The sequence below is a fragment of the Corvus brachyrhynchos genome, unplaced genomic scaffold (genome assembly GCF_000691975.1).
Source record: "Corvus brachyrhynchos isolate BGI_N302 unplaced genomic scaffold, ASM69197v1 scaffold29, whole genome shotgun sequence".
Classification (NCBI taxonomy): Eukaryota; Metazoa; Chordata; class Aves; order Passeriformes; family Corvidae; genus Corvus; species Corvus brachyrhynchos.
The window spans coordinates 1799449-1824658 of record NW_008240033.1 but is presented as its reverse complement, the minus strand read 5'-3'; the positions used below and the strand labels follow the sequence as shown (position 1 = coordinate 1824658).

The following is a 25210-nucleotide window of genomic DNA, read 5'->3' as shown; positions in this document are numbered from 1 at the left end:
CAACAAGATCTTGTACCTCATGGTCCCTGAATGTCAACATGGAGAAATGTGGCAGTATCAGGTAGGCATTTGGTGTGTAAAACAAAGCTCTAACATCTCACAAAAGGAGTAATTATACTGCATGGGGATACCACTGATGTTATTTTATCTAATTGCTGTAATTTACTGTTCATGTGAGGTGTGGTAGTACAGTCATAACATACTGAAAAGTTAGGTTTTCCTCAGGTGTAGCAGTCAGTAAAGCTTGTGTCCATGTGTCATGTTTGATGATAATAAAAATAATGATACTATTTATCCTGTCTCATTTTTCTTCATTTATCATTCTTCTTCATGCTACAAAGGTAGCATGGGAGCACAGCTATAGGGGTGGTGGCTGTTGGCAGCTGCTTTCCATTAGCTGCTATCTCAGTTCCACAAGGTCTTGCAACACACATTTTCTAGGTGGTCCCTAGTGCTGAATGAATGGGTACAGTTTTTCTGTCTTACGCCCTCCATACTGCCACTTCATGGATCACCCTGCATGCTTCAGTGTTTGCTGCCAGTTACTACTCTGCAGTGTCCTGATCCATTCTTGTCTGCAGTTCTGACTTCAGGGATGTGATGCTCTGTGTCTGTTCATTACTTGTACTTCAGAAATAAGTGTTGATTTCTAAGCTGTGACCATAAGGCCAAGTACTGACATGGACAAAAGTTCTAAATTTCACAGGTGCAGTGGATAAAACCCTACATTGCTTTGTGTTCTCTCTTTAAAAAAGTAGCAAATGTTAAAAAATTAATTGAAGGACCATTCCAGATTTCTGTTGTCTCCTGGCAAGTGATAACTTATGGGGGAAAAACAGTAAGGAAAGTGGTGGGCCCTGCTAACAAGAGGAAGAGACTTAATGGTAGTTTCCAGAGTCCTTGCTCTAGAGTTCATAGAAGTCCCAGAGAGATTGAGAAAGTAAATGAAAGACAAGAACAGCAAAAAAAAAGAAAGGGAGAAACAGGAAGGAGGGAGTGAAGAAGGGAGGGAGAAAGGAAGGAGTAAGTTTACAAATGAGACACATTTGCCACTTGTGCATCTTCTGTTTCTCTTGTGTTCTTTAATTGTGGTGCTGCTGCATTCTGCAACTACTCATCATTTGTGACTACTAGAAAAGGAGACTGGGGGAGTCCAATTACGCCTGCTGTGCCTTGTACAGCCATCACATCACCAAACCCAGAGTGAAATGAAATGACATAAGTGAACCCAAGCTTTCAATCTCAGGTTTTTTCCACAACTCTTTTCCAGGTAGCGAGGAAGATGAAGAGGGTAATGCTACCAATTTCTTCTTCTTTTTTAATGAATGCATACAAGTGGAGTTTACTACAGAGCAATTTCTGAGGTGCTCATTCATCACAACAGAGAAAAAAAGTTCAGAGCAAGAGCTGAGGAGTCTTGATTTGCTTCTAGCAGGAACTGTTTATGTAACTTCCTCAGCATCATCACCACAGTGATCTCTAAAGACATGTAGGTGTGTAATACTTCCAGCCAGCATATGATGAATGAATTATAAAAGATGCTTGTTGACATTTGCAAGGAGAGACTAAGTGATGAAACAAGAGCAGTGATGGATTTGGGGAAGAAAGAGACACCACCCCCTGCCCCCTTACCCACACTTCCACACTGCCTTGGCCTTTGAGGGTGACCTTCAACCCCTCCTCCTTTCTCCCTCCTCATAGGGAACCTTATGCACTCCCCTTCCTTCTCTTTCTGAGCCCCACATCTGGATGTTAAGCAGATTCCCTTCAGAAAGTCCTACTCATCTAGAAGCATGAACTGTTCTTGTTTTAGGGTAGGAGGGAGTACTGCAAAGCAGATTCTGGCTAATTGTCACTCACTGCCTGTGGCAAGCATCCGTATCTGAGATTATCATATAAATTCTATTTGTACAACATACAGTCTCAATGCAGCTCAAATTCTATGGATTTGTTGGCAGTACTACAAGTAAATCATTATAATAGTTGCTAAAAAGTGAGCATTGACAGTGATATTCAGGCTGTAATGACCACTGTAACCTAAAAAACTCCAAGGAGCTTTATTGTTTTCAAAAGGGAAATGTATGTTCTTAGCTTGAAATGTAATTTGGTTGGAATAGTACATTTCCTTTATAATGAATACATCCCAAACTAATGCTGCCTCCTTGAACAATTTGCAAACCCAGGATTTGATGGTAAAACTCACTGCTCCTAAGCGTGGCACACTGCTGCCTCTATGGAGTGGAAATAGGTGTGTGTTACAGATTAAACAGGGACGCTGGTTTTCACCAAAATGTACAGACATTTGGTAGTAACTCTTTGTGAGGAAATATTTGAAGGGCAGTTAAAAAGCCTTGGACATGTAAGGACCATGGCAGTAAGTTCTGTAAGTTTAAGTTTTTTTCAGGGAAACAATATTTAGAAATAAGTTTCAGCTAAATTTCACAATTATTTTAATTGGAGAAAACAACTCTGAATTCTTTTTGATGCAATAACTATAATGAATACTATTTTAAGAATCCACCCAAGGCTCTAGTCATGAAAGAACATGTGCTTGACTGAGTTGCATTCACTCTATAAAATAAAACTGATGTTCTGCTTGCAGCTCTAAAGAGAAGATCTCCATTCTTTTACCTCCATGCCAGAATTCCACGATGGGTGTGATGAGTATCCTAGTTTTCTGGGGGAAAAAAAATCTAAAGAGAAGCAAGCTGTAATTTCCTATGGAAAAACAAAAATAAGTAAAGAAAGAAATTGACAGGGAAAAAAAGGCATACTAGTGCAAACCTTTATCAAAAAAGAAAATTCTTCTGCTCAGTTCTAAAGTGTGTCCATAACATTTTTGATGTACATCTACTAGGCGTTACACTTTTCTAGTGTACATTGTACAACAAGTAAGTTTCTAAGAGCAGGGTAATATTAGGGTGTTGTGGTTTAACCCCAGCCAGCACTAAGCCCCATGCAGCCACTTGCTCACTTCCCCCATCAGCAGGATCATGGAGAGAATCAGAAGGATGAAAGTGAGAAAACTCATGGGTTGAGATAAAGACAGTTTAATAAGGAAAGCAAAAGCCCCAAACACAAGCAAGTGAAAACAAGGAATTTTTCCTGCCTTTCCTGTGGGCGGGCATATGTTCGGCCATCCCCAGGAGAGCAGGACTCCATCACACATAAAGGTAACTTGGGAAAACAAATGCCATCACTCCAAATATTCCTCCCTTCTTTCCTCATCCCTCCACTTTGTATACAGAGCATGATGTCATAGGGTCTGGAATATCCCTTGGTCAGTTGGGATCACCTGCTCTGACTGTCTCTTCCCAGCCTCCCATGCCCCCCCAACTTCCTTACCAGCCTGGAAGTACAAATAGCAGAAGAGGCCTTGGTTCTGCACAAGCCCTGCCCAGCAACAACAAAAACATCTTTGTATTATCAAACCTGTGTTCAGCACAAATCCAAAACACAGCCCCATACCAGCCACTGTGAAGAAAATTAACTCTACCCCAGCCAAAACCAGGACATAGGGTAGGAACTAGTATCCAAGAGCTACTTCTGCATTTAAGTGGCTCGCATGCTCAGAAAGAAATCAGAAAAAAGTTATTTCTAATGCAAGTGACCATATAGCAAACTAAATTTCAAGAAGAGGATTGATTCCAATTACATATGGTCATCTGCTTTCTTTGATATATCCAAAACACAGCAAAAACTGTGGAGTAGTCAGCCCTTGCATGAGAATGACCTATTCAGCATACACCAGTGTAGCCTCTCAAGAACCATAAACATAAAAGTAGATATTAAGATACCAATAAAATAAAAAAACCCTTTTTTCCTACAATTATATTCTGTCATTGCCTTTCCTTTGAGTGCTAATACGGAGTTCATAAGAAACTAGACACATTTTACTGAACTAATAAAATTTAATCCTAACATAAATGTACTAGTATATTGCCTATATAAGAGCAGTGAGCCAATTGTTTGGCAATAAGCCAGGCACTGCTGGATAAATTGAAATGCAACCCTTTCATCACTGCTTGATTTAGCAATTAGTTGACATCAAACTAGGAAACATGCACTAGACAGAAAGTACAGAATGTGATTTCTCCATAGTAATATTCTAAACTCTTTTATTGCATATCTATGTAGTAGGCAGAATTAATACTGATGGGATTTCCTCTGTTTACTAAAAAAAAAAAAAAAATCCCTAGTTATCTTAAACTGTTATTTTGCAGTTACCTGGCACTCAGCATAGATAAAATATTCCTTCAACTTTCATCTAATTATGATGCTATTAATAATGACAAGCCTTGAGAAAATAAGTGCATGACAATTAATAAAAAAAGTGGGTTAGATATGAGGGAATTTGTGTTTCTGATGATGACAGGGCTCAGCCTATAAATCACCAGTATAAGAGGAGCATGCTGAGAAAAGACAACCATAAAGGTAAATTACGAAATCTAAATGAGACCCTGGGGACTAGGAAGATAATGATGTAAACCGAATCCGAGATGTGGGTTGAGGCACAAATGCATAGGTGAAAAGCAGAGCTTCAGTTTGATACAAGAAAAAGGAAATGTTTGAGAAATTATCTGTGTGTTATATGTGGCCTCAGAGAACAATTAATCCATCATTCAGCTAACTGCTGACAGCTTGCTTTCGCTGGGGAGTTAATTTGATGGCAACCGCCTGCCTTTAGCTGTCATTCTTATAGGAGCTGAGAAGCTTATTCCTGTCACAATCAGGCTTATTGAGCTCACCTAACACCCAGCATGCACACCAATAGGGGTCTGCCACTCTGAGACAGAGAGAGCCATCAAGAGTGGACCACAGAAATCAATGTGGCCATTAAAGAGGCTCTTGGTCAGCTCCCAAGATGGCCCTGGGAAGGGGATCTGAATGCTTTGACAGCTGAGCCACCGCTAGCATCGATTTGTCAGTGACACAGGAGCTTGCGCTAGTGGCATGTGGAGGGATGGGCCCCTGCACCGGGCTGGCCTTTGTGTGGTGAGTGTATGGGAACAGGTTATATAGAGCAATTAAAACATTAGAAATCTGGAAATAGGTGCATATGAAGTGAAAGTTGGCCGGAAGGCTAAATGGACAGCTTAAACTTTCCAGCTGTAAAATAAAGCAAAATGAAAAGGAAAAATTAGGAATGAAAGGAAGGAAAGAAGAAGGGAAATAAACTAGAAGACAGCAGAGTGAAGTTTGGGTCCTATCCTGAATTAACAAAGAACTTCTTCCAGAAGACTTTGGGGTTTTTTTTCAAAAGCTCTGGGGGTTTTTTGCACTTTGAGCTTCACATACATGCTATAGTTTTGATTCCCTCTTCTCTGGAAAGAGATATGAAACACTTGTGTCATGTTTTGGAAAGGTATGATGCTTTTGTTTTGGTCTTCAGCCAGGAAGTAAGCTTTACCAATGAAGAAATAAAAATGACCGGATACACACTCTCTGGTCTTCTGCATGTTGGCCTCAAAAGTGAATGGGTTCAGGTATTCATAAAAAGCCACGATCCTTTCACAATGCTACAATCTCTTATGAAAGCCTAGACACATTTACATAAAATTTGGAATTTACAGTAGAAGAATAGACCATTCTTTTTTTTTTTCTTTCTAATCTCAGTTGTATGATGTGTTTGATTGATTCTGCCATGGGCCCTTTCCCCTGTTGCACCTCAGAGTACAAAAAAGGGGAGAGTTAATGCTGATCTGCATATTCTAACCATTCAAGGACCAAAGATGCTCCTTTGGGATGAAGATTAGAACTTTTTTCTAATGCAGACTTTGATACGGCTATCTATTTCTTGTTGAATTCAATTACCTATAACACATGCCTCCTGAGAATTTTAAAAAGGCACTGTTTGCACAAGTTGTGTGTAGCCAGCACAGCCCCAAGAGATGTGCCTTACTGTTCTAGAGAGAGCATTTACTTCCTGCTACTTTCATATGCCAGTGTCTTTAAGTGGGTGGGGAGTGGGGGAAGTTTAATTTCTCATTTTCTTTTCAAAACCCATGCTTTGGAAAGAGACAGTACACTTCATCACAGATTATATATAACTTCAAATAATCAACATTTGGAGCTTGGAAAATTTGCATTTCCTATAAATGAAACTATATATAATTTATATAATGCTTTTTCACAGAAAAACTATTTTCTTTCTATGGAAAGACTTACTTTGATGTAAGTACCTTGAAGCTCATGGTAAAACTGAAGTAACAAGTTAATGAAATGAAGTATCAGGGAATACTGTGTGAAGTACTGAATGCTGAATTGCAGAAAGCTATGTGGATATATGAAATATATTTATTATTATTGATATGGTATTTATGGACTGAAGAAAAATTTTTTCATTTTCTTCTCACAATTATCGTCTATTCTGTTCATGTCCTTGCACAACAATCACTGAGAAACTCAGTACTTAGGTCTTTTTCAGATGAGTGTCAAGATACTTGATTTCTTTCCAAATTCGTTTTCAGAGTAGAACTTAAGGTACAAGTTCAAGATTACCTTTGAAGTCCCAGACAGAGGTTACCACATTACATGCACATATGATTATTGATGTCAGTTTCAGAATTCTAGAATTCTCTCATACACAGAATAAATTGTTGAACAATATACTTAGAATAACCAATGGCTCTTACTAAATTCATTATTTTCCTTTACTAATAAATGTATTTTATCATTTGGAAATCATTCTTAAACCCTGTACTGGGATGAGCAGATAATTTAGAGCATAAGAGGTACTTTGCTTTAAAGGAGAATAGGGTAAGAGAAAAATGTCTTTCAGTTCATTTGTGGAAATTGTCTTCAATTCCAATATGTTGAACACATTTTAGATAATGAATTTTTTGTACTCTCAGATCGTACCTGAACTTAATGATCTCATCAAAATCAGTGGCAACACTTCCTGTTTCTTTAATGAAGCTACAGTTTCTTGTGGAGAGGCTTGGGTGTGTAAGGGAGACAAGAAGGAACTTTACAGTTAAAACTATTATATGGTAGTCTGACTTAAAAGTAATTCAGGCCTTGTCAAAGAAACCAGCAATCAGCTGTGAGCTCTGTAAAATTTCTGCCCTTAAGTATAAAAGAGAGAGCTCTTCGGTTTGTAATTATCTTTATGGGCTATAAAAAATAGGGTCCAGAGAAAGAAAAGCATTTACTTTCATTAAACCTTATGAGTACTGTTAGATGGACAGGGTTTAACTATGAAAATATCAGTCAACTTAAAATCTCAGTGTGATTCTCACAGATACATATTTCATTACTGAAAATTCCTCCACTTGTACACAGCAGAGTCATAGGGAAGGTTTTGTAGGAGCAGAGGCTGATGAATAAGATTTGGAAACCAGCAGAGGGAGGGTTTTGTGGAGGGAAGACATGATGTCAATTAGCCATAGATGGACTCAGAGGGGTGGAAGACTGATAATTAGATGACAATAAACTCAGAAATATAAACTGAAGCATTTTGGACAGACTGTGCATTGCTCAGTGCCTTAGGAGTAAGAGATTGTTCAGGTAAGACACTGACCTTCATGCTGTAACATACCCTTGACCAGAAGGTTAGGCCACCAGGACTAATCCAGATTCCTCATAAAGATCTGGTTTTCTCTTCCAGTGGCATGTGGTACCAGCAGTTGTATTCCTGCTTCTCAGGGAAATGTTTTGAAAAGGATTCATGGCATTTAGGTGCACAATATCCTACAGTAGGAGCATTTTAATTTGGAAGTATTGAATGTCCCAAGGCCTTTTTCTTAAAATTAATTCCTTGTTATGATATATAAACATAGTTACAGTAAATTGAGTAGCTGGGAGACCTTTTCCTGGCCTCTCCTCTGATTTCAGAGTCCTTGAATGCAAAATTGCAGTGATGTCTTATAAACTGATTTCAGCGATATATTTCAAACAAAAAAAATGGGACTGAGGAGAACAGAAATACCCTCTTTATGTTTGTAAGTCTAGTCATGGCAAGGTCAGCAAAGCCAGACTGCGTTGAGTTAGTCAAGTGAAGGTATTACATGTTTGTTTTATTTTATGTGTGACAGATGGACTCCTGTGACTTGCAGAGTAACTTTTTGACATAAAAAGTTCACTATTATGGTATAGCAGAGTGGCATTTTTATTGCACATAGGATATTCCCAAACTGTTTTAATTTTGCAGCTACTTAGTCTAAGGTAGTTGGATAGTGACTATTTATTTTAAAAGATCATTTCAAACTGTTACCTAAAATATTTTTTCCTTGCTGTTTAACTAATTGGCAGTTTTTTTACTCTAAACAGTATTTTAGGAGGAAAAAGTATGTTTGAAACGTTCATTGCAATAGCCATGTCAGTGAAAGCTTGGCTGCCTGTTTTCTCTGCAGACTTATGTAAATTTTCAGGGACCTTGTGTGAATGGAAGGAGTCTGAATTTGTGTCCATGGTAATCTGTTCAATGTGTAGAGGAAGTTACAATGGCCTTAACCCATGAAAAGGATCAGTTGTTTTCATGGAAAGCAGTCAAGACATGCTTTGAATTCAGATAGTCAACTTAATCAGAGCTGGACTTTGTTTTGTAAGGGTTTCTCTTTGAAAAAGCTGAATGCTGGTCACCTGCTACAATCAAAATACATCATTCATCTGTAAAGGGGCATAAAAATTTAACAGTTAGCTGAAGAATGGATACATCCCTGAAACAAAGGAAAAAACGTCCTGCAGTTATTTACAATCTCTGCTTGGACATGTAGAAGCATGAAAATGCCACAGTCATCCGGGCTCATTACCTGCCTTCAGCCATGGGCAGCTGAGTTAGTTCATACTGTGCTTCTTTAGGACTGGGAATTCAGCAGCACTTGTCCTCGCTGCCTTCCTGCGTGTGGTGAAAGTCCTGCCTGGGCAGGAGTGGTCAGCACACCTGATAGGCAAGACACAGATGGGTTTGAGCAAATGTGGGAATTCAGAGTCGTGTGTCAGCCATCAGAGGACATAACAAGAATTCAAGTCTAGTCCTCCACCTCATCTTGATTTTCCTCAGACAAAATGGTTTTGCTGGTACAGCTTATAGCCCTGGTAAGAATAAAGTGATTGAAACTATATTCTTCTTTTGTCTTTACTAAAAGAAATCATATATAGCATTTGGGGTTTTTTTCCTGCATTTAAATGAAACTACAGTACAAATATTAGGAGAAGTATTGTTAGGCAACCTATGTTTATTTGGCTATTCAGCAGAGATTTAATTTGGAAGACTGAATAATCCTTGTCTCAGTTTAATCTGTTTCAACTAGTGAAAGTAAAGATCTTTCTGCTCCATATCTTAATAAATCTGTTGCAGAATATTTCCAGAGATTAATGGTAGATTTGTATTAGGGATGGCTCGCTTTCAATGATAAGGATGACAGAGTTAAAAATAGTAAATACAATAATGGAAGAAAATAAACAGTTCAGTGTATATAATTCATGCAAGGTTTTTATTTTGCAGTATCTATCAAGTGCTGCTTGAACATTTTTCACATTACCAGTGTTAGCTAAATAAATTTGCCCTATTGTTGCATGAAGCTGCATTTAGAGAGCATTGTAACTACATTTCTTGGCCTTCCTTGAAAATGGCATTACCCAACAACTTCACAGTGGGAAGAGGCAGATCTTTCAATGCAGAGCACTGAATTAAGACAGCAAGGATAGCTGGTACTTACCCCTTATCAATTTAAGAGCTGTAAATTCCTGGAATTATTCTTATAAGAACTACTGTGCCCTGTGCTTGTCCACCAGTGGAGATGTTTGGACATAAAACCTGTAATGGGAAACTTGGTAACTGCTCAAGGCATAAGAGAGAAGACTATTGGTGGACAATCACAGTGTAAGCAACAACAAAATCTCATCCAGGCAGAGGAAAAACACTTAAGTACTGTAGTGGCTGGCATTCTTACTGGACATTTAAGTTTTCTTTCTCCACGGGAGCAGACAGTAGCAACAAGGATTTCCTTAAAAATTGCAACAAAAGATAAGAGCATAGGCAGAGCTACACTGTTAGGGAATATCTCAGATGTCTTTACAGGAGGCATAGGGATCAATGGCCAGATCAAGCTATTCTCTTGCTTCTCCATGTCAAACACAATTGGATAAAGCAGAACGTCTATAAATTGTTCAGGGGAAAAAGCAATATTAACAATAGTAGTCACTTAAATAAAACTTCGTAGAGTAATTGGGTTTTGAGAATGAACTGTACAGTGAGGAATCATGGAATTGGAGCATTTGAAAATGCTATTGCCCACAATATAAAGGGTGTACTCCGCAGTGTTGGGTTAGGCCAAAATCTGCTCTACCCTACTCTCTTACAAGGGCAGTGAAAGACAGTATTGTCTAAAACCAGCATTTGCTCCTTGAACAAGGTGGATATTGCAACACAAAAGTAAGCGTCATGTGATCCCGGTTCTATAAGGTAGCTGCAACTGATGGATCTGAGATTTTTCCTTTTATTAGGAATATCACTTCACAGTCATGTTTTGTGTCCCTGATGGAATTTCAGAGTCCTAAGGGGGACATTGCTTAACAGCATCTGGGGGACACACTCCTGTGAATTGAAGCAAGGGAAGAGTCAGTCATATCGCTTTCTCCCGCCGGCTTCTCAAAGGTAACTTCGTTGTTTACCTGGATATAAAAGTAGAATAGTAAGTGATATTTATTTTAAGTTTAAATAGTAGTTGTGTTTCATCTAGGACAAATGCTGCCACTGTTTCAAACACCATGGATCATTCACGTGCAGTATGCAAGTAGTAGGAATAGCCATGTTGGGTCATCCCTGAATTCAGTATTGTGTGACAGGCTAGTGCAGATATTTCAGTAAAATGGGTATGATATCATACAGTAGGTAGAAGTGAAAAACTCCCCAATCTTTTCTTGTATTTCTCATCTATGCCAAGTACCTTTCAAAATGTACTGTGATAAGACCAAGTATTCCTGATATCCTTATAGTTATTTCAGTCTTCATTTAGCTGTTATTCTGAACAGTTTCTTGCAGTGATAATTGCCTAGACAGATGTGAATAAAGTGAATCCTTTCACTGCTTTTCTTACTTTCAGCCTCCTCATTAATGCCCCCAGGTGTTCTTGTTCTTCCAAAGAGATGGGAACAAAAGTTCACAGTCTTCATCTTAGCAACATTCATTATTCTTTATAATTGTTTTCTTACCAAAACAAGCATTCTTAACTTATTCCATCTCCTTGATCTAGAACTTTTCCATGGCCACTTTCATCAATGTTCCCTCTCACCCATGTTATTGTGCTTAATTGTTTTCAAGAAGGCAAGTTCAGTACAGAATGCAGTTTTCCAGATGAAGCTACACTGCTGATTTGTTCTAAAGGGGCAATAATATTTTTTCGTCACCATTTCTCAAATATTTCCAAATTTCTGCTTGGACTTCAGCTATACACTGAATTAAGATTGGTTTCACTGTCCAGGGATGCCCTGGTCTATGCTATCAGCTGATAAAGTTAATTGGAAACCCCACAAAGTAAAAGCAGGGGGTTTTTTCAGTGACTTTTTTTCAATTACTTTTTGCTGCTACATCTGTCAAAGCTAATCATCATTTGGCCTTATTACACATTTACCTTGCCTGTTACAGCTCTTTGAACTTCTTGAAACCATAGTTTTACCCAATCTGATTAAATTGCAAAAAATTTAATTAAAATTGATTAAATGTTGTGCATCACAACATTTTGCCATATCCTCTTGGATCTTGTAACTGTTTCTCTTTCTGGAAAATTATTAGACATTTCAAAGAAATGTTGTATTGCTATTTTGGAGAACTTTTTAAAAAGCTTGTGCTTTTAATTACTAAAGGTAGGTGTCAATATACTATTTTGCCGCCCTTGCTGTCCCTTGAACGTTAATTCGAATTTTGGTGCCATCATCACCCATTAATGGCTCATCTGCTGTTCACTGGGTGACTTGTGTGCTGTACATATTAGAATAAAAGCCTTGGCTTGTTTGTGTTCAAGAGGTACTTTTCAGATTTGCAACATCAGTGTTACTCTAAGCTTTGTCCTGCTGGGCCATTTGCCCATTTTACGTAGGCCCATTGAGGTCGTACTGGTTTGTTACATTGTGCTGGTTATTTCATCCTGCTCCCCCTTAGGAATTCAATTTGCTTTTCTTTGCTAGCCTTTGTGACATAGTCACATGTATGCATAGTTATATATAAAATATATATTTCTATTTATATGTATTTTATGTAAATATGTATATAGTATATCTATTATTAGGGCTCCAATTTGTTCTTATAGAGTCATGCTCCTCTCCTCTCAGCAGTTTTATTTTCCCCTAGGCAGTCTCCAGTGCCTAGAAGTTTAAACCTTCCTTGCTCACCCAAAGAAGTGAGTTTTAGCACTCTGTTCATTTTGTCTGTTTGGGCCTGCACCCTCAAATTGAAGCATTTATAAGAAAAGAGGCAGTGAGAGAGCTTCTTCTAAGACCATATGTAAACTTCCAGGCCGTTCCCTATTCATAACTCTGCATTACTAGGCATGATATGTAAGTCAGGCTTCCTCCCTAGCACAATGGCAGAAGTGTCTAAATGGCTCCAGGACAAAGCGCCCTAATTATGTGCCCAGCAAGTATTCACAGAAGACATTCTGAATCCAGCCTATTGAAGTTTTTCCCCGTACCATAAAACCTTTATATAAATATTCATAAGAGAGAGGGGGACAGGCAGACAGGCTTCACAAGCTGCTAATTAATGCCTTTACCCACGGTTTTATTGCTCTACACCTAAACTAAGGACAGGCTGTGTTTATGAAGGGCTTTGAGGATTTGGGGAGCCTGCAGTGGGAGTTCAGTGTTAAAATTCCTTTCTGGTCCTAATTGTTATCCCTGAAGAGCCAAAACTTCTTACCTCTGTTGGAAGTCGAGATCTGACCCAGCAAAGAGTTTAGGCAGGTGAATTCCCAATGTGGGAATGACTTTATCAGTCCTGGTGTAAATTCACAAGCTGCTTTAGTGCATTGAAACCTAAGTACAAGATTCAAGCATGCTCATGCTACTAACTTACTATTCCTTTTTAGAAAATGTTTTCCTGATTCTCGTTGCTGTTAATTAATGGAGCAATTAATTAATTCATTAGTTGGCTATAAAAATAATTCAATCCTGGTACATGAGTCATTGCAAGTTTTTCTAGTTAGGTACATTGTATTTTATTTCCTCATGTTTCAGTGTTTAGTTTGTAATACAAATTTGCCTATGAATCACAGTAACATTTCCAGGCTAACAGATTTTCATTTCAAAGATTCAATTTCTCACTATTAGAAAGTCGCAGTCAATTTGCAGTTGGTTATTGAGTGTTGACAGCTGACTGCCACAAATATGAACTTTCAGTTGTATTGAACTAATGGGAGCCTAGGAGGAGTGCTGCAACAGGATTCTCAGTTCAGGCTACGTTACACACTCAGTGTAGGATTGCAAGTAATAAGAGGTCAGAACCTCCATTTTGTGGTTCAGTGCACGAATTAAGGCTTTTCATGGAGTGCCACCACCACCTGACACCTGTGAAAATGCTTTTTACTGCCTTAGCTAAAGATTGGATTATATGGGAAAATGGTTATTGCAGGAAGGTGAAATTTCATGTTTACAGTGATTTTTCAAACCATGTTTCTGTCATCTTATGGGGCTATTATTTCCACATTTTGGGTCAAATCTTGCTCAACTCAGTTTATCTCCCCTGACAGAATTCAACAGGCATTAAAACTGAAAGAATTTAAACTAACAATGTTGTGGGTTTGTTTTTCTGAAATCACGAATCTGCATCGTCTGCTATTACTGTTATGTGAAATGGGCGTAAAGTAGACATTAGGAGGATGGGTAGGTGATGGTTGTGTGCCACTGTATAGTAGTTTTGTGCTCTGTCTGCATTCATGTGGGCCTTATGTAGCTTCCCAGTAAGATTTACCACCCCACCCCAAGGTGAAGAGCATATTGATTAAATACAAATGAGCAAGATACATGACTATGTAGATCACGCAAAACATCTGATCAAAACATCTCATTCTCTACTTCCAAATATTATTAGTATCTGAATTCCAAAATTGTCATTGAAGTTCCAGTTTTGTGGATGATTGGTACAGGACTAGGATGAGATTCCTGTTTCCTTCCTGGTGCTTTCTTGGACATACATAAACCATGAGACAGACTTTGGCCCTAAGACTATATCAAATGGTAGCTACAGAGTAGAAAACAAGTTACTGAAGAGAATTAAAAACGAAATCAAGAAAAGAAATGTGAAGAAAATAGATTTTTAATCGACCTGACCTTATTTTGTTTGATATCAGCCCCCCCCTTTTTTTTTTCAATTAAATCAGTATCAGAAGAGAAAAAAATCAAGTGTCAATATTGCTGTAGTTAGCTACAATAAACAATCACCTCCAGGAACAATCACCTCCAGGAACACCATGTTGTTTTCAGCAGTCTGTGAAAGTAAAAATATTGTTCTGTAGGACAATACAGCGTATTTGTGTATGTTTGATGAAGTAGAGGACCAGATACTGAGCATTTGCTTTTTAAAACATGAGTAAAACATGCTGGTCAGCAAAAGTCTAGTGTGAGCTCTAAGTGCCTGGATTGTATGAAAATACAGCAGTGGTGTGGCACTCTACCTACACGGTGCAGGAGATGGCCTAACAGAAGACAGCTTAGATCATCCTCTGGAATTTCAAGCTATGCCCCTTTTTTGGTACTCTTTTATTTTTATTTGACTTCCCAAAGTAATAAAAAGAGTCTAAACCAATGTCATTTAATCTGTCCATATTGACTTACAAATTTTTGAAATTAACTTCTGAATAGCTGAAGTGAAATGATAAAATGATATCCCACCAAAACTTATTTAAACTTGGGACTGTGTGTCCTTGGTAGCTCTAAGATCTGGACAAGGATTATGGGAACCTCAGCCCCATCCAACTGCACCAGACCCTCATCAAACAGTCAGCCCCTTCCAGCTGCCACTTTCTCTGAGCAAAGCTCAAGGATCTGGGAAAAACTCTTGCTGAGTGCACTAAATTTTTTTCTGACCTATGTGACATGTACTTCTTTTTCCAGTAATTTCCTGGGTTTTGTGGTGCCATAGAGGTTAAATTCAATATACATTTCAAATACACTATGTGTAATCTCACTTAGAGATTGTACTTAGACTGTACTTAGAGTCAACAGGTAGGGTTCGGCCTATTCAGCAGTGAGTTTCCAAAGGCTTTTGTAATTTTATACAGCAGGAGTCAGACTGAAAAGTGCCTCTTAGGCAAAAGACAGACACCCAAGTCCAAAGTTACCCAAGTCCTGAAAACGCTGAGAAATAGATGCCTGACTTTACAGATACTTCACTTCTTCCCCTGAAAGTCTCCTGAATGCTTAAAATTCTGCTTTAGAGTTTGCTGAGAATTTCTTAGTCTGGATAGCATGGAGCAGCCTGGAGTTTAGTTCATGTCTAACACATATTTCTAATTTTAAAAATTAATGATGTTTCAGAAATCCTTTACAAATTACACGTTATCAGAATAGGTTAAAAGACACATTTGTAGTGTTAAGCTCCATGTAAGGTATTACTGACACTAAATCTCCTTTTCACTACATCCTACTGGCTTGAAAACTCCATGAACATCAGGAGACAGGTTCTTCTTCCTCTTACTGGGGAGAGGTGAATCTATGGGGCAATTGCTCCTTAAGACCACCCAAAAGGCACCTGCAGGGACAGAGGGAAGGTACTGCCCTGTGCTCATGGCGAGGGGAACAGAGGTCCTGTGGGGTAAAAGGCAGCATAGATTTTGGTTCCTCACCTCGGTGTATTGTTAAATACAATATTGTGAATGAGTTTTAAAGTAATTGCATTATTGTGATTATTTTCTCTGTGATCTCCCTTATTCCACTATATTAATAATTCTGCTGCATTCTAGTAAAAAAAGAAAATTATTAAAAAATCATAACACAAACCCATAAATTGTATGTCTTTGTTTTGACTTTGGTTTGTGTTTCTAGTATGCCAGTGTTTGCCACATTTTTCTCTGTTGTCTCTATCGGTCATGAGACACTGTTTTCTTTTGCAAATGATGTGTTTCTGTGATGAGTTGCAATAAGGAAATGGCTAAAGGAAAAGAATAAACACGAAATTTAAAACATGATGTTGTCGTGAGGAAGAGCAGTATGTGTGCGTATGTATTTATTTACCCCTTTTTGACAAATCCTTATAGATATATCCAGACATACTGGTGCACGTATATAATATAACTGTTAGGATTTTTCAAAAAATGGCAGGTTGTGTATTTGATTACGTGTTTTGTTTTATTTTCATTATGTTCATATATTTGTTATGAAGTAGAGACAGATAATTTTAGACATATGCAGTTGCTACTGGGTTTTCATGATGGGCTTTGGGATTTTTCAGTCTCCATGTTGTGGTGTGTAGTTTCCTAAAGGGAGTAGAATGATGCTGGTGTTGTTTTATAACAGGTATGTGGCATTAGCCCTAGACTTATTTGAGTACTTATAAGAAAATCATCCAGGGCAACATCTCTCTTCTCATTTCATTGAGACTGTAATATGACTGGAGGGATGAGGGTTGAGTAGAATTTGCAAATCCAACATGAAATAAATGGGAAAAGAAAATATGTAATAATTAAAGACTTCCTCCTGTAAGGAATATCTTTCTCTTAATACTCCCTCCACCAACATCTTCAAAGGGTCCAGTCTAAGGCTGTTCATTCAGGTCCCCAAGATGATTTTAGCTATTTAAATATTCTGCAAAAGACAAAATTTCTAACAGTTTGACTTCACAGTCATTTGGTTCAGTAAATGCTCCTTTGAGGTGATTTGCGTAAGGTCTACTCTCAAGAGTTTTAAATAAATATTGCCAAAGATTTAGAGATTTACTGGTTAGTAGCTGCTAATATTAACAGGCAGAGAGGCATTGAAGAAATGTAGTAATATAAAAAAAACAACTTTCCAAAAGCCAGTTAAATGTGAACCCTGGGATTTTGGATATAGGAGTTAAATTTGTTTTATTTTTCATTGCACTTTTATTGCAATGTTTCTTGTCTTCTGTAAAGGGAATTGTGAATGTTTTTACACTTTGGTGTGAAATGTAAGAAGCAAAGCACATATTCTTCATCCCTAATTATATTTATTGCAGTACTTGACACGTAATTTTCTTAGATATTGGGATCATTGAAGTTATTGGAATACCTAGAATGTTGAAGAGGATTATGCAAATACAATTAATTTACCTTTGCTATTTATGTTTAAACAAAGTTCAGTTATATTTATCTCTTTCTTTCTTCTCTGGTACTGCTATAAGAGAAATAAATTAATTTTGAAATCAAATGCTTATAGTTTCCCTGACTTTATTCAATTCTTGTTTGTTCATGTCTGGTCTGGATTTTCTTTTTATTTGTATGATTCCATGAATTTACATGTGTTGCACTAAAAGACTCTCTAGGTATGGGGAAAAGAATCTGGGTAGCAGCCGACTTATAGAAAAGTGTGTCTTAGGAATCACTCCTTGGTACCTGCTTTTTTTGAATATCATTTCCAATTTCTATCATAAACACCACCTTGCCTCAGCTCATACATGGGACAATGGTGTAACACTTCTGCGGGAATTACAGTCCTCTTAAGTCCTTCCTGGTTTTGGCTTTGGACATGTTTTTAGGTGCTTCAGCAGCAATCAGTTCCTGTAGTTTTGCAGTGCTATCTCATTCTGTAGGTCCTTAAATTATTGATAAATGTTTGTGTTTAGCCCAAGGGCTTCACAGGCACTTAATTTCACTCACGTGTGCCTGTTCAAAGATAAACACTCGTAAGTACCACTCTCCCATCTAAAAGCTGTCCTCTTACCCTGGTCTCAGTGGGCAGATGCTTGAATGCTACATCAGTGATGAGAGAAGCCTTAAAGCTTGCTGTAGATAATGCCTCAGCTGTTGGCCAATGGCTATGTGGGAGGCTGAACGCTGTCAGACCGTTTGGGTGTACAAGATCCCAAGTGGAAGGACACATCTGACATTTCCTACTACTTTGCCTGTAGTCAGAGTGAAGGTGGCAGTCCATAATTTAACCATGTTGAATCATACCCTAGAGTATCCCTCCCAATTTCCACTGACTGATTAGGAATTTCAGGGCCCCTCTAAACCTCAGCAAGTAAAATTCCAGAGGAGTAGAACCTAAATTGGTCAAACTGGAGTCCTTGTTATGTTTGCATATAGAAATGCACTGGAAAATTGTGATTAAATGTGATTTATAAACCTTAGTGGATGCCATAGGTATTATATTTGTAATTTCTGGCAGTATTCACTGTAAAGCTGTGACAGGTGAAGTAAGCAGTGTGTCTATTAATACTCTGGTGCTTAATAATAGCTACTTTTAAATTAAAACAGTCAATCTTTTTCTTGTAATTTTTTTTTTTAATTACAATTTGTGTTAGTAAATAAACACAACAATGGCCAAGTTGTAAGAAGAGTTTTATTTTGGCTTTATATTGAGTGCAGGAAAAGTCTCACTTGTCAATCTGTATTGGAATGAACAGCCTACACTCAAGTGTGACGGAGGGGACTGACTCTCTTTATGTATACCCAATCATGTACCAAAGCCTGAAATAAGCCTACAAAGAAGAAACTGTGGGTAAAAAAAGATTTTTAAATTTCACTAAGGGCGTGAGAGTTCTCAGACAGGTCTTGACAGAAGACTTAGACACTGACATTCAGGGAGAAAGAATATGTGAAATTGTAGAGGTGGGTTATTAAAGTATTTTTTGTGTTTTTAAGAATTTTGCAAATGGCTTTAGAGAATTAAATACATTCATAAGAAGAGACCTTACTCAGGCAAATGTAGATCATTCTGTTAAAGGGATTTATAGTTAGCTACTGTCTTTTAAAACATCAAGACTGTTAACAGGTTGTGCTCTGAATCTTTTCATTTCCTCTGTCAGTATAAATCAAGAGTTATTTCAGTTGAGGCAATGAAGCTACACCATCATGAGATCAATGAAAGATACAGAAGTGGATCCTGTGACCTTCCTGTCAATGAAAGAGGCTAAAATAAGTAAATTAAAATTGTTGAAGAAGCAATCCATTTATCACCAGATGTGATTTTGCAGTTTTGCTCTGTTTAACATTCTCAGAAGCAGAACATGTATAATGAAACCCTATCCAATCGTTTTAATTGTATTCTTTTCATATTTGACAAGCACCGAGCATCTCTTTTGTTAATTACATGTAGCTTCTTTTTTAAAATTTATTGTTATGCCACTTTTGCAGTTTGTCTTCCTTTCTTTGATGTCTTTGCAGCAATTTTGTCTGGTGTCCCCCTTCTTAACCACTAGCCATGCAGAGATTCTCTTTCAGCTACCCTGTATAAGCATTGCTATTACTGTACCATTTCAGTTTGTTCTACAATTCCTAATTCTTCTCCAGTGAAGATGTGTGTATCTTAATCTACAAATAAGCCACTTGCCTGGTAACCTGTCTGATAATAACCAATGCCAACTGATGAGGCAAGTGGATTAAAAGAGGGCAAATATGCAATGAGAACTTCCCAGTATAATCCTCCCAATTTCAGCAATGGACTTAGTGAGCCAAAAGTGGTGTCACTGGGTTTAAGAAGTGTTTGTGGATTTCTCCTTCACAGATTTTTAAATCATTTCCAAACCTGTGTAATCCTGTGTAATTCATAGCTTCCCTCTCTGCAGTCAGTAATACCAGTGTACATAGCTGAGCTCTCATGAGACACAATTTGCTTGAAACAAGAACTCCTGTATTTCTCAAAGAGAAAATTATCACGTTTTTCAGTGACTGCTCATCCTGGCTGGTATTCTGAGAATTCCTGTGCACTTCCTTGGCCTAAGAACCATGCATTGAATCTTCCCCATGTAAATTGGAATTTTAATAACAACAAAACCTTTATCTCCATGACTGTAATACATTGCTATTATCCACTTATACAGATGAATGCTTATACTTTAGAATCTATCCTCTTTGCTCTCAAATTAGATTTTAGGAGGAAAGTATTGAATGGACAATGTATTCCAGGACCAAATCGTGTTTGTAATCTAAATGCATAGTTGATAGTGTCTACACATACTGTACATGCAGAACATCAATGTCCCATTTGTAGATCTCACTAATGCTGACATTACTTAATGTGTCCCAGTTCCCATAAATAAGTCATTCTGGTGTCAGAATCTCATAAATGCCAGCTCCACTGCAGGTGCAACTCACAAGTTCAGGCTGAGTGGAGGTAAAACCACAAGAAGGTCGTCTCTTTTTCCTCTTGAGTCTGGCAGCTGGTATGTCTTGACACTACTGTGGCACAAAGGACATAAGGGGTAAAATTGCAGCATCCTGGTACAAATCTCAGTCCCAGATTATGCCTGAGCTTGTGTCCTTTGTAGCAAAGCAGCACGTTGAGTGCAGCATCCCCAGTCTCTTGAGCACTGTCCTTGAAAAGCCCTTTTTACCAAGGCTTAGGAGAGGGATCTCTAGTGGATACGTGGGGCTTGTTGCCTCAGCATCTCTGAGAGGAATTTCCCCAACAGCATTCAGAGGTTTAAGGTCCCATTTCCTCTTCTCTGACTCATTTTTCTGGCACAGAGTGTCAAATCAAGAGGATCTCCCTCACAGACAATTCTTTCTGTTAATCATTAAAGGTATTAATTTTTCACCTTTAGATAAGCATAAAAATATTGAGGATTAGAATGTTTCATTCACAGCACTAAATCAAAAGCAACTCAACTGAGGCCAGTAAGTACAAAAGGAGTATCAGACTCACGTCAGAAAGAAAATCTGGTTATTTATATGTTTTAAACAGGAAAACGTATCTACAAGATCTTATTACTCCTAGCACTATGCTTTAACCAGAGATCATGTTCTCTCTTTGCCCTTGAGACTGAGCATGAGACAGGGTTAGACACAAATCAGTCAGTCCTGCTACCCATGAATAGCAGGGAAGCATTTGCCGCCATTATTTCTGATTTCATGGGCCTTGAGCACTGGGGCACATACTGTTTCAACTGAATATAAAAAAGAAACAAGTCTTACAGCCTCACACAGAAACATTTGACTTTGAAGGAGGGTAGTAAAAGGGGGGTGTGGGGGGGAAGCACTTAATGATATCTTGCATGTCTCCTTAATAGGCATAGAAAGATAACCATAAAACTGTTTAAAACCTGATCCTGAAACCAAGCTGCCCTGTTCTGTGGATAAATCAACAATTTATGGAAACATTTTCAATCGCTTCCTGGAAAAAAAAGAATATTTAGTATTTTTTGCTTCACAAAGCAGCACCTCATCCAATAAAATTCAAACTATTTTAGGCACTGTCTGGAGATGTCAGGCAGTGTCTCAGGAGTCATGCAGACTGTCAAGCTGATCAAGCTCAATCACTATCATAGATTTATGTATAAAACCACAAACTTGACGTCAGTTTTGCCTTCTTTTTTTTGTGAAGATGCTCTTCCCATCTTCATTTAAATTAAATGCAAGAAATTTAAATACAGTATTTAAACAGAAGTACCTGCTGTCATATATCATCAGCAAAAAGGATGTAAATTTGTTAACTTTAAACAAAATAAAACAAACTAAAAAATAAAATCATTTCTTTCCAGCTGGTCTCTACACTGTTAGCTGTTTAGCACTGACAGTTTACACAGCAGTGGAATGCATGGTTGTGTTTCCCAGGGCAATTTACACCAGCAGCTCAAGGAACAATTGCTGCATGGCTTGTCCTCACACTCACACAGCACTTTCCTCTGCCACTCATGCTAGCTACGATTCTTCAGTCATTTCCCAGATGAAATTTGGTTTTCTTCCCCAGTTTTGCCACATATTTAAAGTGTAAAGAGACAAGACCAAAACCACAGAGAGTCCCTGCAGATGCAAGAAGGTTCATGGCTGTGAGTGTGCTGTGGAGGGGCTGTGGGCAGACGGTTGGCAAATAACAGAGGAAAGAAGGTGTATGAACACCTCCTGGAATCTTTAAAGATTTTCTGTAAGATTTTCTGGGTCTATAAGTGTGTAATGCACCAAACAAAGTGAACCTTGCCCTATTTTTTTTCTTCTCCATTGAAACCATCACTCTTTGTTCATCAGAATTCCCTGTGAAATTTAAAAAGCAGTGGGAAGTTCTCTTGCGCAGCCCCTGCTTAGTTTGCATGTGAGTGATCAACTGATTGTGGGAAGTAACAATTAGGAGGACAATGGATAAAGGAGGAAACTGGAGATGTCAACTAACAGCTGTGAATCACAGCTTACACAGCTTTCTTTTCCATAATTAATTGAAGGAGCAGGCACAATGCACATTGACTTGGAAATGTGGTCCGAATACAACTTTGGTGCATATAAGTCCTTTTCCACTGCCCTTACCTGTGAGGTTTGCTCTTAGTCATGAGTGAATCTTGTGAATTGTTACAAGGGATAGTTCAGGGGGTTTTGGCAGGGAGGGAGAAGGAGAAGAGAAAAATATTAAAGGGCAGTCACATAACATGGAGGAGGCAGAAGTCTGGTGAAGTTTATGAAACATGGACTTCAGATAGGTAGCAGAAAGTCACTGTAAGACACACAAACACGTGTAAACTTGCAAACAATTATGATTTAACATCCTGTAATCAGTACTACCTTTCTGCATGAAATGAAAAGAAATGGATATTATGTAACTGTTTCATTAAATTATTTATTGCAGAGTATGAGCAGAATTCTATGGCATTTTCTCAAGGAAGCAATCCATATATGTGTTTAACATGCTCGAGGGCAAATACTTCTTGGATAATTTGTATTGTACTTCTCTAGAACAGTAATGAGGTTGGTTAACATTATGGCTCTTGAAATGACAGCCTCAAAAAACCTGTATCTGCAATTTACATGCTTTAGTGATTATTCGGGGGAATAGTCATCTATTTGCCCATATCACTGTGTTGCTAGAATTGCCCTAGAACTGGCATAAAAAGAATAACAGTGAAGGTTATTCAGTAGTCAGTCAGTGACCATTTATACAGTTAGATATTTCTTTCTAGAAAAATATAACATCATTTAAAAATAACTAGTATCTAACCTTCTCTCTCCATCAAATTTATGGACATATAAGTAATCTCAATTACTTTATCTATAATTATGCCAATGATAGAGCACAATGAAATGATATTTTAGAATATTTTCTTCATTATCTTTATCATTTATCTTGTATCAGCAGTATGAAGTTACAGAAAACATGTAAAGTCATGACCACACTGAAGCAAAAGTTTAACTCTCATTGACATCCTAGTTATCTAGAAAGGTTCTTTCTAAAGGACATCACGAAAGAGGATTTCTTTGTGGGAGAGTTGCATTAATTTTAAAAGAGGAGGAATGGCTGTAGGAAGGAATTTGGAAGGAATTCGGAAGGAAGGAAGGAAGGAAGGAAGGAAGGAAGGAAGGAAGGAAGGAAGGATTGGAAATCCTCTGTTTGCTTTGCTTGTGTCCTTAATATGCTACAGTGTTAATGATATTTATATTTTGTTTAACGAGTATTTATCATTTGAGGTCCAAGATAAAGACAAAGTAAATTATTAATTGGTAATTAAAACAGTGATTATCTTGTTGGAGGGGGGTGTGTCATCAACACTTCAAGGTCCTGTCAGGCTTCTGGTTTTAATACTGTAATTTCATTACTATTTTGCAGATTTGGTGTACGGATACTACAGACAACAGCGGAAATTGATTGAAGAGATTGATTGGTCATATACAGGTAAGCAGAACTGTCTATTGAATAACTTAAATTTGATATTTTCATATTCGTTGTTGCAACTTTAAGAGCCTCATGTGTCTGTGTACTGCTTACCATATGCCTAAACAATTGCTAAAGTGCAGGAAATGGAATATTAAAAATACGGGAACTTTACAATAGGAGAGTACTTTCATCTATTTAGATTAGTATTTTAATCTACTTAGGAATAGATTACATCCATTACTTTTGGAAAGAGAAAGTCCTCATCGTTAAAACCTCAACCTGAGACCTGACTTATTTGAAGGCTGTGCCAGTAAATTGTTAGGTGCTCATTTGTCATCTGAACATTACTGTTCTAGCAAACCTGAAAAGTAGACAGAGGCTGAAACAAGGCACTGCACATTATGTGGGAAAGAACCTATCCATATACTGCATGTGAACTTCTACTCTGTGCTTCTGAGCACTTGAGCATCCTTTCCAAGTCCCACCCTGACTCTCCTAAAAACTCAGTCACTTGGTCTCTCTTATTTGCATGAGTAAGAAAGATATACCCTGAAATTCTGCATGACCGTTGCCTCATTAAAGAAGAACAATGGGAAATTCACAATTAGCCTCTTACATTCTTATATGTAAGTCGAGTACTTTCAGTAATACTGAAAAAGGTAATTTTGTCGTAGGTGTCTTTTGCCCAACATGTAGGAAGTGAGTTCTTATGGATGTGTGTAGACACATTTTAAATTGCTTAACTGTTAAGTTTCAAAAACACCAAACTATGAAAAATAAGGACTGTCAAATTTCAGTCTTTCATAAATTGGATTCAATACATGTTCCTGTAGTTAAGGAAAATTAAACTATTCTTTTTATTTCTCTCACTCTCTTTCTCATTTTCAAGACAGTTTTTATCTTCTAGTGTAAAGCATATCTAACAAGTTTTAAGCCTAGAGAGAATTGAAACAGGCTAGTCATAAACCCTTCAAAATGAGATTTATAATGAAAACTCTCACTTACACAGATTGTAGTGACAAAATTCAAGCATAAGATCAATCAATACAGTATTTCATGTTTAAAATTGATCCATTTTTTAATATTGTAGTTAGAGGACTGCAGGGATAAACATCCTGAATTCCTGGTTACCAGAGGGCAATCTTTAAAGGATAGCAAATGGGGTCTGTTTAGGATATCAGAGGATATAGCTCTTCCCTAGGTTGCACAGAGCACCCATGCACTTTACAGCTGCTGCAGCATCCACAGGTCACCCTTGATGGATATTTTGTATGGAAAAATAGCACAGACTTGGCATGTCAGATGGTCCATACCTGTTGTTTCTCTCCCTTAACATGTGAGATACCTGTGTGTAGTCATCTCAATTCATGTGCTTTGATCTAATCACTCCACTGTTGGCAAAGCCCTTCTTCCTATTCAGACCCGTACAGGAGCCCTGCTTAGCACTGTGAGCCCTGCCCAGCATCCTGCTGCTCCTGCAGCCTCCTGCCCAAGGTGCATCCTGCCCTGCTCCTGCTGC

At 37.9% G+C, this 25210-nt stretch overlaps 1 protein-coding gene across 7 annotated transcripts in view; it reads left to right on the top strand.

The window, feature by feature from the left end:
* PTPRZ1 (protein tyrosine phosphatase, receptor type Z1) overlaps window positions 1-25210 on the top strand; it is a 130221-nt gene that overhangs the window by 14855 nt on the left and 90156 nt on the right. For all 7 annotated transcript variants that reach the window (XM_008640974.1, XM_017743751.1, XM_017743749.1 and 4 more), the window contains exon 2: window positions 23644-23709. In XM_008640974.1, coding sequence (XP_008639196.1) covers window positions 23644-23709 — 66 coding nt within the window. The remainder of the gene's footprint in view (window positions 1-23643; window positions 23710-25210) is intronic.